Source organism: Macadamia integrifolia, chromosome 13 (genome assembly GCF_013358625.1).
Source record: "Macadamia integrifolia cultivar HAES 741 chromosome 13, SCU_Mint_v3, whole genome shotgun sequence".
In the NCBI taxonomy this organism is placed as follows: domain Eukaryota; kingdom Viridiplantae; phylum Streptophyta; class Magnoliopsida; order Proteales; family Proteaceae; genus Macadamia; species Macadamia integrifolia.
The window spans coordinates 21,849,945-21,868,640 of NC_056569.1; the positions used below are offsets into that span (position 1 = coordinate 21,849,945).

Consider the following 18,696-nt stretch of genomic DNA (forward strand, 5'->3'; position numbering starts at 1 on the left):
CACAAATACCCATTAACACTTTTTTTTTTTGGGTAAAAATATATCCATTAACACTTGACACACTATCAGTCATGAACTCATGATGGCCTAATAATTAATGCATGGCAACCTTTTTTTTTCCCTTCTTTTGATAAAGAAAATTGGAGACTTTATGCTGTGGAGTTGTGCTGGTTGATGTTCAATAACGTATTACTCAAGAATGGTAGAGAATACAACAAAAAGAGCATTGGTTGTAGGGGATGTCAAACCCTACCCCAAGCTTACCAAATTGAATTGAATTGAATCGATGTTTTTGGATTGAGATATTGTGAAACTAAATCAAAATTGAACTGATGGTTTAACCACCCTAAGTGGTAGTATAGTCTATACATGTAGCTCGATCACTTCACGATTGTAACTAATGGCTGGTCTTGATTTAAAAAAATACATGTGATAAAATATGATACTTTGGATAATTTCTATTCATTCAAACTAATAACTCATAATCTTTCTATTATGTCACTCTTTAGCCACTCATCATTCACCATTGTTCAAAAGACCATAGATCACCTTGAGATTGAGAGTTGCAAGGAGCTGATCCTTCTTCTCAACCAAATCAATACATCCCCTCTCGATATAAGCACCTCTCCTCTTTTTGTTCCTTTTTTCACATTTCGAAGGAGATTAACAACGTAATTGATTCCCTGACTTGGAAGGCCTTGTCTCATGTGCGTAAGACAATTTAATCGTTTTCCACTTTTTTCGTTGTTAGATGTATGTCACTCAGATACCATGTGTTTGACACGCTTTAATAAATAATCCTATTTAGAAAAAAAAAAAACACTGTCGATCTAGGAGACCTCAGGGTTTGGGATTCCAAGCCCAACCCAGCCGCTCTCAGTTACATCAATTTCCTTTTATACATGAGCTGTTGGCAGAAGAGATCTAGAAATTGTCTGAGCCATTGTCTCGGCTTTCAAAATCTTTGGAGGGCTTTATGGTAATTTAACTAGTGTTGTGTTGACTAAAGGGACAAGGATCTGGTTCCCCGCTGGTGTAGGGGATCCCGAGGAATCTCCGAAGGGAAAGGAATAAAATAATATGACCGCATGTGCCATGTGGGCCGGGGTCGGGTCTGCTCTGGAGAGGGTTCTTCGATCATGCAAAGGCTGGGATCAATAAAAGGTGTCAATTTCGAACCGAAATTAAATTGAACCGTTTAAATCGAAAATGTTAGGTGGATTGTAATTCAGTTCGATTTTGGGTTTGTGTATTATAAAATAAATAATAAAATTGATTTTGATTACCAATCGATTTGGTTTACTCAAACCGTTTAACATCCTTAGATGATTTCCATGGTCTCCCTAGTCATGTGTCTCTTGTTTGTCTTTCCACTTGATTCGCTGCTGCACTTGAAGCCAAATCATGTCTTTCTTTTGTCGGTGGCCATAAACTTTTTGGCTCAACAATACAAATCACAAACAGATTCCTTCCTTCTTCCATTTTTCTGACTTTTGAAGATTATAGGAACCTCACATTATTTAACAGATTCTTTTTTTTCTTTTTTTTATTTAACAGATTCACAAGGTAACAAGAGTATAGGACAGATTATTATCCTTCACAATGAGTTCTGAAAGGATGGTGAATAGAGAATCTCCTCATCCACTAGATCTGACATTTAGATTAAATTGAAAGAGTCAAAAAGGCATTTTGAATCTTTAACAATAGAGGAGAATTTCTATCAAAAAAAAAAAAAAAAAAAAAAAAAAAAAAAAAAAAACAATAGTGAAGAATTGATTATGACATTCACTATTCTCAAAGTCTAATCATGGCGTCAAATTCATGGTTTAAGATATCGATATCATATTAATGTATTGGCAATCATTAGCATCTCATAGTTATACTATAATGGTAGTAATGATACACTTGTACAAGGGTTGTACAAGGAATGGTAAAATGACTTAAGAAAAACCAAGGTATCAATATTTTACGGGGATGAAACATTTCAAATAATTCAATGTAGATGTTCCATAGCACTATCTTCTCTTCATTCTTGGGTATAAAAACTAAATCCCTTGGAAGATTATATAAATACCATAGTACAATCGTGATGCATTGGGCTTCATTTAGAGTGTAGATCAAATTAAGCCAGATAATCTTTAATGAGTTGCGAAGTAATCCATCTATCTCTCTTCATGGCAAGATGCTAGACTTTTGACAACAAAAAATAATCATAGTCAAAATGGATCACACCACTTGGCACAATCCATACGGTAATTTTAGTCAATCTTGGATCATTCAAAAATTGAAGAAAAAATAAAAAATAAAAACATTTTCTCTTATTTATCCAACGATTAAATTATAAGATCAGTTTTTTCTAACTTAACCATGAAGATTAATAGGGTATTGATTCACATAACTCACAAGATTTGACTTTTGGGTTACACAAATGATGCATAAGCTACAATATTGGGATTAACGGCATAGTAAACTAGCATACCTATGTAGTAGGGTTTTGAAATTCAAATTGAAATCAGTGGAGTCAGCCTGTTTGGCTTGGAATGACTTAAAAAAAAGCCAAGGTATCAATATTTTATGGGACAAAACAATTCAAACAATTCAATATAGAATGTTCCGTATCACTATCATCTCTTCAGTTTTTTGGGTAAAAAGACTAAATAGCTCAGAAGATTATATAAATACTATAGTACAATTGTGATGAATTGGGCGTCATTTAGACTTTAGAGTAGCATCAAATTAAGCCGGGTAATCTTTAGAGAACTGTGAAGTAATCTATCTATCTCTTCATAGCAAGAAACTAGACTTTTGGTAGCTAAAAAAAAAATCGTAGACCAAAAACGGATCACACCACTTGGCACAATCCACACGTTAATTTAAGTCAATCATTGAATCATTCAAAAATTGTAAAAAAAAAAAAAAAAAAAACATTTTCTCTTATTTATCCAACGATTAAATGATAAGATTAGTTTTTTCTATCTTAAGCATGAATATTAATAGGGTTTTGATTGACATAGCTCACAAGATTTGAATCGTGGGTAAAAGAAACAGTGCATAAGCTGTACAATATTGGGATTATCGGCGTAGGAAACTAGCATACCTATGTACCAAGGTTTTAAAAATCAAATCAAAATCGGAAAAATCAATGAATTTACAATCGACGTCAAAGACCAGAAGCTACGTGCAAATTCTCACTGGATCTTGATTGTTCTTAATAACGATGGCTATTCATTTAAGTCTTCGTGTAGCATCACAAGATCTTCAACAAAGTGGAAATTCTTGTATCTCGTATATATATGTTCCTAGATTTCGTACATGAACCGGTTGATTGAAATTGACCAAAACCAAGATTGCCTTTGCCAATTCAACCGCTCTGATTCTGATTCCAATTTTTCGAATCCATGCTTTTTTTCTTTTCACTTGAATCCAATTGAGAAAGGAAGGATTGGAAGTTTCCCAAAGGAATGACATGTGGCACCAGTGAAGTGACCAATCATTTGAATGAAATTATTTAAGCTAAACTCCAAAATAGAGCTCTTGGATAAAGAAGAAAGATAAGAGGCCTGGAACAGATTGATGTAAGTGTTTGTGGTTCTCCCAAACAACAAATAAGACAAAATCTGAAGCCAATTTGTGGTCCTTAATGTTCTGAATCTCATACTCTCAATTCTAATTGACAAAGAAGACTGATTCGTCTAGCCACCACTACACCAAGCTTGGCATGGGCTGGTATTGGTTGGGCCTTTATTACCAATGGTTGTTCTATGGCCCACAATAATATGCCTGGCCTATTCTTCCCTGTTCAGCTTTCACTCTTTTTAACATGCATAGTTCAAAAGGGAAGGAAATGCACCATACATTTCCATGTATGCTTTGATTGCATGCTTAGATAGTTACTTGTAAGAAGTCTCATTTCAAGGCTTCAATACCTAGAAATGAATATGGGATTCTCCTCCATTGATTCTGTTTCGAATCGCTTTTGAATTTATTGAAACCCTAGAAATTGGTTCACTCAATGTTTACGCACTTCTCTTCAAACATACTCTCTCGTGTATGTCAATGCATCTTTGTTGTAGTTTTATACATCATCTTCATAGTCTCAATCTTTGTAGAATTCAAATTGATTTGTAATTTGACATTGACGAGGCCTTTGGGATCTACATGTGCACAGTGGCATATCTATTTATTGTCAGCATGGCAAGGGCCCCACTCCAACTTGGAAAGAAAAAACATTTATATACTCACAATGTTTGAGAATATTTCCACTCTAATTTGGAGGAATGATTTGGCCTTTCCACTTTAGAAAATAGGGAAACTCTAAACTGGTCATATGGTAAATTCCACTGGTCTATTTCGGCTCATCTTCCTACTTCTGCCATGGACAACAAAATGATGGGTTTCTCACAAAAAAAAAAAAAGGATTCTATTTACGAACAATGGGAAGCATAGTGAGACCATTATATGGAACTCAGTAAAGGCCTTGTGAATGTATCCGAATAGTCCTTAAAATTTACACACTACAATGTCAAGTTGGGGCATTAGGATCCTCTCCAACACCACAACATGTCCAATGCACATCGGATGGCTGGGTGGACTGAGGTGCTCGTCGCAATGGAGGGGATCTGGTTCCCAAGTTAGGTGGGAAAGATATGCGTCCAATCAAAAGTCATAATAATAAATGGAATATTGCAGAGTACTATTGTATGAGAAATAAAGAGAAATAAGTGCCATTAATATATTTTACCTAAGCTGGTAAGACAAAAAAAATGTCCAAGTATCTTTACCAGTGTCCTTATTAGTTATTACAACCCAAAGAATTATAGAGATAATTGATTCGTTTGAAAGCCTTTTAATTTCTGTACCAAAATGAGGACTGTACTGAACCAAAGAATCCAAGGAACCATTCCAAGAAAATTGCAGTAAATAAAGCAAGAAATTTATTCCCATTTCACTTTGCTTGAAAGTGGAAACCTTTAAGCCAATTGACACCCAAACAAGTCCCTACTAATAATAATTCACTTATTATAGAATCTAAGCCATTTCTTGGACTGGGGGGTGTCAATTAAATTCGAACCAGCCGGACTGGTTCAGTCCAAATTGAATTGACTATTTATCGGTTTTATTTGGGTTCAGTTTTTAAAAACCGATAGAGATCAGACCAACCTGATAGACTGAAAATTTAATTGAACCCAAAACCAAACCGATTAAATCTATAAAAAACAGTTTTTTCACTATGCATATATATGAAAAACCAAAACCCAGTATCTAATCGAACTCTAACATTTTTGTTTGATTTTGATTAGGTTGGTATTAAACAGAATCGGATCAAACTGCAATCGACATCCTATACGCACCGCGTTTGACTCTAATTCAGTAATTCTCTAACTAAGGGTGTCAAAGTTCAGTCTAAAATGGTTGGACCAATTAAAAACAATCAGTACTAGTTAAGTTATACGAACAAATCCTAATTGGACTTGGTTTTAGATTGAGTTTTATAAAGCGATGAAAATCGAAACCAAAAGAAATCAAACGGAGTGGAAGAGGACCAAACCCACTAAAAAAATCCAAGACCAGACCGATAGTAACCCAATAAAAAACCTTAAAAGAAAAAATGATTTTCCTTCGTTTTGAATACATGTGACCAAACCTGATATTAGCCCATTTACAAACCGGATTAAAACCTAAACTTCCTAAATGGTTTGGTTTTGGGTTGACCTAGTAACCGATCAAGGCCAATTCAGCCTGATGAAACCCGAACATATCGACCAATTGACACCCTTATGTCTACCAATAATAATTGAAATGTGGGCTGGGTTGCTTAGGATGTACAATTTTGAATCGGTCTATTGTATTTCAATTTTAGAGTTTAGACCGGATTGTCGTGGTCGAGGGCGTGGTTCTAGAATCCAACCGGTCGATTCAAGAGTCGACCATTTCTCCTACTCAGGTCTCACTCCCTGACCCCACCATTAGACAAATGCGTCATTCCCTAAAAAGCAAAGAAAACCGTTGAATGGCAATGTTGTCATTTTTCGAAAACTACAGGGATAAAACTGGAAAGACACCGAAAATTCAGACTCTTCGGTACGTTTTTCCGCACCCGAAACGAAGCCCTATTGTCCGAAAACACGACTTTTTGGCCCCGAAGAGACAAAAACCTGACATTCTTCAAAATGACGGTCACGTCCCCTCACTGCCAACTTCGATTTAAATTTTAAAAAAGCGTTTGAAAACATTAGACTGGAATTGTCAGTATTTTATAGGGTATATTCGTCATTGAAATTGAAAAAAGAACGTTACCCGATTTCGATGCGTATTTAGCATTTATTTTAATAGTTTCAGTGTCCGTTAATTCAAAATTTTGGATCGTTCTTACCGTTCATGCCTCTTTGCCTTCGACGGAATCCTCGCCGGTAACTGCGATAAGGTCTCGTTCGCATTTTTCTCAGATTTAGGGTTTAATCAGATTTTCGTTGGAAGACCTTTGAAGGAGATACGAAGTAAAAGAACAAATCCAGGAATCAATGGCGTCCTTCTCTGGTTTCTTGGCTTGAGACTGTGTACGGACTGGCGTTGTGGACTGTGGAGTGAGAGATGGATGAAGAAATGGTGGATGTCTTTGAAGGAAGGTTTTCTTCTGTGGAAATAGATTTCGATTACGAGTTTGATTCTTGTCGTTACTTCGATTTCAGTCGGAAAGAAACGCCTGCCGAGGCTCGAGAAGTCGAGCTCTGGTTTGAAACAGCTGCGAGTTATCCCCCTTCTCGTGAGTTTTTCCCCTCCTTGATTTTCTTTTTTCGAGCATTTGCCAAACTGGCTCTGGTCTTTATGCGTGAAAATATTTAGAGGTCGTCTTCTTGGTTCAAGAATACAATGATTTCTTCCTTGCTAGTAAGAAGTTTTAATTTTCCCCAAGCAGGCAATATACGAGTTCATTCTTTGGTTTATCTTAATCCTTTCTTCTGGGAAAGAAAGGTTTCTACTAATGAAAACCAGCCAAGTCTTTCAACAATTCCTTTGCGGTTTTAGTTTAAACCCCTTTGTATCTAATGTTTAAGTGATTAAGTTTGTCAAGCACTCAAGCTTGAGATTTGTACATTTTTTGGGAACCCACTGTTTTCGTTGGATTGAGCTAACTCTATCGTTACGCTATGAAGAGGCTTATTTGTTTATTTATTTTTTTAATTTTTTAACTTTCAGCTTTCGTAGCAAAGTTGAATTTGAGCAAGATCATCCTTGTGGAAAACATAAACACCTCTCCAAAATCTAAAGATGTGGAAAACAGAGTTTCCACTGCCAATTGCTCCGATGTTGGCACTGGTCCAGAGTACTCTGCATTAGATAAAAGTAACCAAGGTATTTACAATTGTTAAACTTACAGAGTACTGTATCTCCATTTACTAATTCAAGTGGTGTTCGTTCAATCTGTACATGTTTATACTGAATTCCCATTTCTAGTAGTGGTTCTATTTGCTGATTCTGCTTTAATCTGGAAAACTGCATACATTTCAAAATGGGTGTTGAATCTCTAATTGATTCATTCTTCAATATGTAATTTGTTGGAAAATGTGATAAGAAATTTTACTAACTTTCCAAATTGATTAAAGGCTGGAACTTGCTCAGATTTTGCAAAGAGATTTATTTGTAATTGACAAATAAGAAGATTTTTAGTTGAAGTTTTACAGTTTTACAGTTTTACATGGAACATAAGCTAGATTTCTTTTGTTCACCATGTGTAGGCCATTGTCATTCCAAATGAGACAACTAACTCCACTAAATTTTCCATTAATAACCTTTTCCCTCTCAGTCTGACCCATTTGAATACCTCCTCTACATACCCCCCAAAAAAATTGTGAACCACAAACCTTTAACTTTTATGTTGGGGATGGTTATCTTAGTTATTATTTCAGTACAAAGATTATATGCAAACCCTTTTGTTTTCAGAAGAGACCTAGTAGAGATCAGAAAATTGAAGAGGTTGGCATACCTTAACATCACTGTAAAAATCTTGGACCCTTGGAATATTGATGCTCAATGCTTTATAGCAGATTTTCTTGCTGATTTGTTTGTAATATTTATATATTGTTTTTCTAGATCACGAATGGACCAGTAATGGAGGCTTCAGGAACTTAACATGTGGGATTCCACAGAAAATTCTAAATGAAGGACAAGCACTGGCAACAGGTATTCTTGTTTTATTCCCTATGATATGTTATTAGTCTCATGCAGCAAATGATGTTGCTAGAGAGCTTTATAACTGGACATTTCTGTTTGTTATTTTTTGAGTTTAACTTGTTTGATTAATTTCAGAATCAAGTTCAATTGTTTTGTCACTCTTTTTCCTGGACCATGTTTTACCTTATTTGAAAGAAAATAATGTTAATTAATATCATTTTTTTGTCTAAATGAAGGACAAGCACTGGCAACAGGTATTCTTGTTTTATTCCCTATGATATGTTATTAGTCTCATGCAGCAAATGATGTTGCTAGAGAACTTTATAACTGGACATTTCTGTTTGTTATTTTTTGAGTTTAACTTGTTTGATTAATTTCAGAATCAAGTTCAATTTTTTTGTCACTCTTTTTCCTGGACCATGTTTTACCTTATTTGAAAGAAAATAATGTTAATTAATATCAATTTAATTAACCAAGATTTTCCTTATCCCTTTTCTCTATTTCTCAAGGGCTGCCATTTTATAATCACATGGCTGAAGATATTCCAAAAGCTAAAATGAAGCATGCAATCAAGGGACCTTTCCATAGGAGCTCAACTTTAATGAAACCAACTGCAAGTCATCTGGCAAAGCAAAATCGACCACGAGATGTCTGTGGTTCAAGCAGATTTTTTGGAAGGTTTCAATTCTTTATTTCAGTTTATTGTGTAGCTTCTTGGTTACGACTAGCGAATGGTATTTTAGTATAACCTTGAAATTATGTGTTCCAAGGATTTAAAGCTCGGATACAAGGTCCAATAGGACTTTGCCAATCCCAAGTTGACTCAACTAATCTCAATCAATGGTAGACTAGTGTGGGTGGAAATGGGGGTCAACCGGTCAGGTGATTGCTTGGATAAATTTCACTTTGATGCTTCTTATAGGCCCGATCAAATCCCAATACCCAAAACCCATGATATGTTAAAAATCAAATTACTTAGGACAGTCTTTATATCTTACAATTGTTGGTGGTTTCTTTGTTTGGGGTACTTGCTTGAGGGACTGTATAGGCTCCATTCTACTTTTATGTTTTGAAATCCTTCACACTGGGTGCTGGGAATAATTTCATCAATGATCCTGCTCGTTTTCTGTTTCTCTTCGCCGCTTCATTTTGTTACATGTTATTTGTAGGTCTGGGAAGCCATTCATTCAAAACAGTGGTAAAAGCATGGAGAACGCTTCTGGTGTTGAAAGTCAAGCTGCCAAGAGACAGAAGCTTGAAGGAGGCCACTTACTGAAGGTGGACTGAATTTCATAATTCCATCATAAATTTGATGCCTCTGGTTTACTTCTGCAGTGTGTTTTTTCTCCTGAAATTTTGTCTTATCATGGACTAAATTATCAATCACTACTTGGAGTCAGATGCAGGTGTTATTGCTGAAGGAATGCTTGGATTATTTCTATGTTCTATTTGAAAACTATATTAAACGGGGAAAGACAATTATACCAAATTGAATTTTATTTTGTTCATTACCTTTTTTTTTTTAGACTTTCCTATGCTTATATAAATGCTTTTCAAGTTTTGCATTTTATTCATTCTCATAAGAGTCTCCCCCCTCCTTTGAAACTCTTTTTAAGGGATTTTTCTCTGATTGATTATATTTTTCATCAGTCATTAAACTCATTAACTGATTTGCAAATGGATTATACTATAATCCTGGAACTTACATCTTGGATGTCCAGAAACCAGTCTTACTCAAGCTTCTGTAATATTTGATGACTTATTTTATCTAACTGATTGGTGTGTGGTATTTTATGTATGTTTCTTGATTCCTGAGGTTTTCTTTGCAATATTTTTGGGATCTTTAAAATTGCATGTTCGTATAAAGTCCTATTAATTTCGGATGTATGTGCATAAACATGTGCTAAGAGCTGGTGAGACTTGGTTGGCATTATGGAATTGATTTTCTTTGGGGTCAGAGACATAGTTATCAATTCGGCCGAATAATTCGCGAATTATTCGGCCGAACCGAATTTTAAAGAATTTTATCAAAAATTCGGACCGAATCCGAATTAAAAATAAAATTCTTTAAAATTCGCGACTTTTTCCAAAATGAATATAAGTCGCGAATAATTCGGACCGAATCCGAATTAAACCGAATTATTCGGTCTATTTAAACATTATTTTAAAAAAAAAACCAAAAATAAAAAATAAAAAAATATAAAATATAAAAATATAAAAATAATAAAAAAAAAAACCCAATAAGATTTTTTGACCGCTTTTTTGACCGAATCCTTAAATTAATCGTCCGAATTATTCCGAATAATTCTCCGTCCGAATAATTCCCGAATCCGAATTTGCTAACTATGGTCAGAGTATAATAATCAAGCTTAAGGCTTAGTGGCTTTCGAATGATATCCTACGAAATTAGGGATTGGTATTGTAATTAACTAAAGCTAAGGTACGTTGGTGCCATTAATAGGTAGATATGGAGTCAATGCAATTTTTTCAAAATTTTCATATTTGATTTGGGGGGTGAGTTTTTTGTTATGGAGTGTGGCCCATTCTATAGGGGCCAATTGGAGAGCACATAAAAGCATCAACAAAGGTATGATTTTCGATTTTCATTGGGGTAGGGCTATCATTTTACCCTCTCTTGATAGGGTCCTTTTCCCTTGATTTAGTTTCAAGTTTTGACTATGAACCATAAAAAGTCAAAACTGGTTTTGTTAGCAACTATAATTGCGTAAGCACGAAGGGATGTGAAATTAAACTTAAAAAGAAAAATAAATATTTTGCAATAATAATAATAGGTAACAATAATAATAATGTAATTTACTTAAATTCTTTGATTATTTGGTGATTATAATTTTCAGATGGGGAAAAGAATTCTGATTGGATGCATGTGCTTGCACTTCCACTGTCCCACACGACCAAGCATCATTCTTTCTCCCCTCTTTTTTTCTTGTCAAATTACCAAAATTTCCTTAAACCCTACTCTTGGTTCTAACTCCTAGGTATAGTTCTGGCTTTTGTTCGATTCTAACCTTCAATCCTACACTGTAAACCACACTAGTAAAATGTTGACCATCCAAGTCAGAAGATTGTGTTTAGTATACATTTTTAGAATTGATACTAGGTCTAGAATGCATTTTGAAACCAAAAAATAAGGAAGAATAGGATTTCAAAATGTGTTATAGACCTCAAATATTTTCTGAGAATGCATCCAGAAAAGAACACACCACAAGTCTAATCACCTTAGCCATAGCTAGCCTCTGTTCTAATATATTGAATATATAATATTTAGATTTAAAAACTATAAATTCGTTTTTATATTAAGCCAAGGCCAGGCCTGAGTTGAAGTATCCATGTACCATAACAACAAATAATGTAAATCTAGAACTTATTCTCCCACTTGAATTAGAATTAAAGGTCAAATTTTTTACAATCTTGCCTCAGAGAGAGAAATATTGCCATCAGATTTTGAATATGAAAAGCCCTCAAATTGAGGAGAAAATCAAAGAATAAAAAAATTCACTGTAGCTGATTAGAGTTAGACATCATAAAGATCTCAATGTCATTGTTCTTGTGGGAACAAGCATCATCCCTGAAGAACATTAATTGCAAAACAGAGCTTCTTCCCTCCTCCATTTTGTAAACTTCTGAAGGACCAGATCTGGACTGTATCACCCTCTTGTAAATTTTTGTCCACCAACAACTTGGCCCAGTTTCTGATCAATACATAAATGCCAGTTTTGTTCATCATCCATTTCTTAAAGTTGAAGCTCCACAATTCAGGCTTTTGGGCTCCCATTACCAAAACCAGAGCATCTACAGGTATCTCACTGTATGATGCTTGCCTTCTCTCTGCATCACTTAAGAACTTTTCAACCTTTACTCGGCTTTCTGGTATGGATAGACGACCATGACCTGAACTCGCATCAGTAGCTGTTAGTGTCTTCTCCATCACCAACACCACATCCTCACCTCTATGTTCAGTGATTATTGCATTCAGAAGCTCACTAGGCATTGTTGCTGATGTAGGCTGTAGTCTGGTACTGTCATCCTCCTCCATTTGGTTTGGAGGAATACTATCTCCTTTCTTCCTCTTTTTGTTTTGCTCCTCATCAATTTTAAGCAATTGATGTCTTTTCCTTGTAATCCATTCCTTCATTTCCTCTTGATTATTGAAAACAGAATCAGAGTTTATGCCAAGGGAATCAAACTCCATAGCTACCATCTCCTTCAGAACCTCCCTGTGATTTTTGAACTCCATTTTAAGCAAGCGTTCCATCTTTTGTTGGCGAATATGATTCTCCTCCTCCCCAGATTTTCGAAGTTTTAGTTTGATGGACAGCACCATCTTGAGAGATTAGAGGTTTTGCAACTGTAGGAATGAGCCAGAAGCACAAGATTTAGAGAGCAAATTCAAAAATTAGAAAGTAAGACCCGTCAGAGAGAGAGTCTTGTGAATAACTAGTTAACCAGAATGAGTTTCCCATTCTGGGCATTTCTCAATCAGATTTGAAACTTCGAATCTTCTTCTTGAAAAGTTGCTTTTATGTTTTATCTTTCTGGGAAAGCAGAACTACCGTGTTCAACTTGTAATTACAACATTACATTGTAAGTAGTAGTCCAGAAGAATCTCAAGCATTTCATTAAGAACATTTACCTAGCAAGAAGAAGAAGAAGACAACAAAGAACTCTGATGTGAAGAATGGGCCAATTAATCTCTGGTAGTTCTATATAAAAAATAAAATTAAAAATGAAGAGGCTGCTATACAGCACAGTGTTTCAAGAATCGGAAGCGAATTGGTGGAACCAGCGGAACCTGCTCCCGATTCTGTCCAATCCGGAGCGGCCAATCCATGTTGGGTTTCTGAGGTTCAGACTGTTTATAACCCATTCGGAATAAATAAAAATCGGAATCGGTTGAACCATTGGGGTCCCCTGCTACTAAATTGCAAATCAGAAATCCTTATCAATTCTGGGTTTATAGCAACAGTTAACTGGCTATACTGAGAACTCTGCTCTGGTTGCTTCCAAACTTGTTTGGTTTGTAGATTTGGGTTAATTTTCATCTTCTCTCCTCTGCAGGTTTCCCAAGTTTTGATCTAATGCAGAGCACCATCTTGAGAGCTCAGAGGTTTTGTAACTGAAGAACCCACAAGTACCAAGTTATGGATTTGACAGAGATTACAAACAGAGAAGAGAAAATGATCAAAAGCAATATTCATTCTATAATCATCAACTTTAAAGTGAAAGAATTAATACTCTTCCCGTTTTTTGTTAAATCATTACAGAATTCTCGGTACTGGAGAAATGAAGAATTAAAAACTAAACTAGATAGAAAGTTACAGAGACAACTGAGAAATTAAGAGTGAAATGGAACAACAGAATACCCATTAATTAAAGATTCGAGATTGAACACACAGAATGTAAGGTTTACTGGGTTTCCACAGGAATGGAACAAAAAGAACAAGTAATGGAGATCGAAGCATATAATAATACCTTGTGTTGTAACTTGAGAGACAGGAAGGAAATCCAGTCCTTCTGTTGTGGGAATCGAGAGAGGAATTCCTTCTTTTCTTTCTCTTCAGCCTTTTGTTCTTGAGAGTGAAATGTAGAAGCAAGCAATACCTTTCTTATAACTTTTTAAAGAGAGAGAAAGAGGGGGGGGGGGGGGGGGGAGTCCTTCGTTTCTTTGTCACTAACGGTTAAGGAGATGAAGAAAATAGAAGGTAAATTGGCTTGATGGCCAAGACATCAAAATAAAGGAAGCAAGAGATTCAATAAGGAAACGACACTGATCAGTGTTAATAAAAGGAAACTCAAGTAGAGAAAGTACTCGATTACATAATATCTCAGAATCCCTCTTTACATTGGACCCATATAGGGATCCGTAGTGGGCCCATCTATCTATATAATCTTTGCCTAAGACAACGTGCGTAAATTTCCGAATCTCGTGGATTTGGGGTTTTAAAAGTAAGTGTGTCGTTTGAAGGGCAACACCAACTAGGCAACTACCCAATTAGAGGTGAAGGCATGTTGGTTTGTTAAAGGCTAATTAAGATATCCAAAGTGAGGGCCCCATTGGCTTGTAAATACCCGGTCTAGCCGGTTTAAGCCACCTGCCGGTCGATGTAGCTGAGACCTGGTCACTATTTGGTACTTTTACGAACTTAATCCATCCTATAATTTCATGCGGAGAAGCATATATGGTTAGGTACTCAGACATGAAGTATATGTGCTACTTAGTTGAAATTCCCCAGTTTGCTAAAAGGTTGAAGAAACGTTACCCTGACTTAGGGCTGTCAATTTCAGGTCCCGATCGTTTAAGCCTAAGTCGACTTGACCTGATTAATAAATATGTAAGGCTCAAGACTAAAACGTTTATAATTAGTCTGTTCTGGTGCAAGGGTGCAATCCTCCATGCACCTAACTAGGACCAACTAATTACTAGTCGGACTCAAATCGACACGTTTAAAGCCCAATTAGAGCTCAGTTTGACATAAATTCATAATTAGCCCATCTAAGATTTGTTTAGCCTGATTATTGGTAACCCAATTAAGAACTTGTACCCAACCAATCGTTTGCTTTATAAATAGGAGCATGCTTGGCATATGAGGCCCGCTTACATAAACGGGCAAGTCACGGTGCAAGGTCTTACAGTGGTTAAGCCCGATAGGCCAGACCAAAATTGGCCCAGTCAACAGACACCCCTACCATGTCGGCCCATGCTATCTGCAATCGATATATCCTTTTCATAATATCGAACCCATGCTTTCACCCAAAAAAAAAATGCAAGCCCAAGTAAAATTGGGCAAGTATTAAGGCCCAGGCTGGACTTGGACTACACACACCAGATCAATCAGGTTGAGCTGGGCTGAAACCTCCACCCACAACTTTTTTAAGCCTATGACGGGGTCCTATGATAACCAAATATTAGACATCCCCAAACATGCTCAATCCTATTCATCCATTGCCAAACCTAACTCCCAATTCAAACCACCACCCTCCCAAGATAAAAAAAAAGATATCCAAACTCAATCATGAAAGTTTTCATCATGGGTCCACATGGTTAGGGAGAAGAGATCAAGTAATAGTACAGACTAGTAATAGTCCACATGGCTTTTGCGCAATTCTAAAATTCAATCCTACACTCTAAACCACACTTAGGTCTAAAATGCATTTTAAAGCCAGAAAATAAAGAAGAATAGGATTTCAAAATGTGTTCTAAACCCCAAATATTTTCTGAGAATGCATACCAATCTAATCACCTTAGCCATAACTAGCCTCTGTTATAATATCCATGCTTTGTGCTTGACTGATTAGTCCATGCAAGCTTGACTTAGCAAGTTGTCCACCAAAAATATTCAGGGCCTGGGCTAGGCTTGGCTTTCAGTCCATGGACTCGCCCAGGGTCAGGTCGGGCTGAGCCTAAGCATATGTATGTTTATGTATATAACAATTTATATTGATATAATTTATTAAATTAATATATTGAATATATAAATATTTAGATTAAAAATTCAAAAAATTATTTTTATATTAAACCAATCTGAGTTGAAGTACATTGGTACCATAACAACAAATAATGTAAATCTAGAACTTATTCTCCCACTTGAATTAGAATTAAAGGTCAAATTTTTTACAATCTTGCCTCAGAGAAAGAAATATTGCCATCAGATTTTGAATATGAAAAGCCCTCAAATTGAGGAGAAAACCTGAGAATAAAAAAAATTCACTGTAGCTAATTAGAGTTAGACATCATAAAGATGGATCTCAATGTCACTGTTCTTGTGGGAACAAGCATCATCCCTGAAGAACATTAATTGCAAAACAAAGCTTCTTCCGTCCTCCATTTGGTAAACTTCTGAAGGACCAGATCTGGACTGTATCACCCTCTTGTAATTTTTTGTCCACCACCAATTTGGCCCAGTTTTTGATTAACACATAAATGCCAGTTTTGTTCATCATCCATTTCTTAAAGATGAAGCTCCACGATTCAGGCTTTTGGGCTCCCATTACCAAAACCAGAGCATCTACAGGTGTCTCACTGTGTGATGCTTGCCTTCTCTCTGCATCACTTACGAACTTTTCAACCTTTACTCTGCTTTCTGGAATGGATTGACGGCCATAACCTGAACTCGCAATAGTAGCTATTAGTGTCTTCTCCTGTAAAAACGCAACCTTAAAACGATGCAGAAGATAATGGAAAAACAAGAACAAGCAATGCACACAGATTTTACGAAGTTCAGCAAGATTGCCTACGTCCCCGGTGAGATGAGATCCTGCTTCACTATCAATGGAGAATAGGGTTATAGTGTTCGTCCCTCACACCTCTCAGTATTACTTGCATTACAGAGAAAGAAACACTCGCTACAAACATATAGCGAAAAAACCCTAATCTAGAAAGTACACAATTGCTCTCAAATAAAAAATTTGAGCGGAGGCACTGCGCCCCCCACACCCCCTGCTATGCAGGGGGGCCTCCTGCCCCCCTTGCAATCCCACGGCCCGCTAACCAGCTAACGGGACCGACTTCCTACCTATCGAGGTGCTGCACCAGTACTCCCTAGATTAAACTCTGACGGAATACAAGACATCGTACACCAATATCTCCATCATCCACACCACGTCCTCACCTCTATGTTCAGTCTCTAGGCATTGTTGTTGATGTAGGCTCTTGTCTGCTACTGTCATCCTCCTCCATTTGGTTTGGAGGAATACTGTTTCCTTTCTTCCTCTTTTTGTTTTGCTCCTCATCAATTTTAAGCAATTGATATCTTTTCCATGTAATCCATTCCTTCATTTTCTCTTGATTATTGAAAACAGAATCATAGTTTATGCCAAGGGAATCAAACTCTATAGCTACCATCTCCTTCAGAACTTCCCTGTGATTTTTGAACTCCATTTTAAGCAAGCGTTCCACCTTTTGTTGGTGAATAAGATTCTTCTCCTCCGCAGGTTTTTTTCCCAGTTTTAGTCTAATGGAGAGCACCATCTTGAGAGATTAGAGCTTTTGCAACCGTAGGAAAAAACCAGAAGCTCAAATTATTAATTTGACAGATTAAAACAATAGAAACTAAAACCCAGCAGAGAGTGAGGGAGAACCAGTCTTAGAGAGAGAATTCAAAATTAGAAAGTAAGACCCAACAGAGAGAGAGAGAGAGAGAGAGAGAGAGAGGCTTGTGAATTACTAGTTAACCAGATTGAGTTTCCCAAGATTTAGTCTGGGCATTTCTCAATCAATTTGAAACTTCGAATCTTTTTCCTGAAAAGTTCCTTTTATGTTTTATCTTTCTGGGATGACGAAAATAGAAGGTAAATTGCCTTGATGGCACTTCAAAACAAAAAAGCAGAGAGATTTAACAAGGAAACAATACTGACCAGCACTAAAATAGGAAACCAAAGTAGAATCCCTCTTTACATGGGACCCATATAGGGATTCGTAGTGGGCCCATCTATCTATATAATCTTTGCCTAAGACAACGTGCGTAAATTTCGGAATCTCGTGGATTTGGGGTTCTTAAAAGTAAGTGTGTCGTTTGAAGGACAACACCAAGTCACCAACTAGGCAACTACCCAACTAGGGGTCAAGGCATGTTGGTTAGTCAAAGGCTAATTAAGATATCCAAAGTGACGGCCCCATTGGATTGTATATTCCCGGTCTAACCGGTTTAAGCCACCTGCCAGTCGATCTAGCTCAGACCTGCTTACTATTTGGTATTTTTATGACCTTATTCCATCCAACAATTTCATGCGGTGAAGCATATATAGTTAGGTACTGACTGTTTAAAGTCCGAGCCGGCAGGACCGATTAATAAACATGTAAAGCTCAAATCTAAAATGTTTATGATTTGGTCATTCCCGGTGGGAGGATGCATTCCACCAGAGGTCTATTCGGACCAATCAATTACTAGCTCGACTCAGCACAAGACGTTTAAAGTTCGATTAGAGTCCATTTAGAGATAAATACCTAATTAACCTGTCTAAAGTCCGTTTAGCCTGATTATTGATAGCCGAATTAAGAACCTGTATCCGATCAACCATTTATTTATATATATATATATATATATTTTTAAATAAATAGGACCATGATTGACATATGAGGTCCCATTACATAAACTTACCACGATGCAAGATCTTAAAGTGGGCAAACCCAATTAGGTTCGATCAAAACAGGCCCAATCGACTGACACCCGTACCCTGATCCATACTATCCATAATGGATATTGCCTTTCATGATATCAAACCTATGCGTTCATTAAAATTAAAAAATAAATAAAAATAAAAATAAATATGCAAGCCCAAGTAAAATTAGGCAAGTATTAAGGCCCTGGCTGGACTTGGACTACACACTCTAGAGCAACCAGGTTGGGCTGGGCTGAAATCTCCACCCATAACTTTTTGAAGCCAATCAGGGTCCTATGATAACCAATATTAGACATCCCTAAACATGCTCAATCCTATTCAAAATTCATCAATTTCCAAAATCTAACTCGTCCCAATCCAAACCAACCAACACCAACTGCCCCCCCC

At 36.5% G+C, this 18,696-nt stretch overlaps 3 protein-coding genes across 3 annotated transcripts; 1 reads left to right on the forward strand and 2 right to left on the reverse strand.

Moving 5' to 3' along the window:
* Positions 1-6,360: 6,360 nt before the first annotated feature.
* On the forward strand, positions 6,361-9,488 carry LOC122058579. Its single transcript, XM_042621200.1, has 5 exons — positions 6,361-6,763; positions 7,198-7,353; positions 8,092-8,181; positions 8,682-8,850; positions 9,342-9,488. Exons 1-5 carry the CDS (start codon positions 6,592-6,594, stop codon positions 9,457-9,459), a joined length of 705 nt encoding a protein of 234 aa, XP_042477134.1. The 5' UTR covers positions 6,361-6,591; the 3' UTR covers positions 9,460-9,488.
* Positions 9,489-11,597: 2,109 nt separating this feature from the next.
* LOC122058931 (putative B3 domain-containing protein At2g27410) lies at positions 11,598-13,789 on the reverse strand. Its single transcript, XM_042621644.1, has 2 exons — positions 13,663-13,789; positions 11,598-12,538 (listed from the first exon to the last, which is right to left on the reverse strand). The coding sequence occupies exon 2, from the start codon at positions 12,512-12,514 to the stop codon at positions 11,753-11,755; it is 762 nt and encodes a 253-aa protein (XP_042477578.1). The 5' UTR covers positions 12,515-12,538; positions 13,663-13,789; the 3' UTR covers positions 11,598-11,752.
* A 2,177-nt stretch (positions 13,790-15,966) lies between these two features.
* On the reverse strand, positions 15,967-16,543 carry LOC122059095 (B3 domain-containing protein At1g05930-like). Its single transcript, XM_042621791.1, has 2 exons — positions 16,508-16,543; positions 15,967-16,344 (listed from the first exon to the last, which is right to left on the reverse strand). Exons 1-2 carry the CDS (start codon positions 16,541-16,543, stop codon positions 15,967-15,969), a joined length of 414 nt encoding a protein of 137 aa, XP_042477725.1.
* Between the last annotated feature and the right edge of the window lie 2,153 nt (positions 16,544-18,696).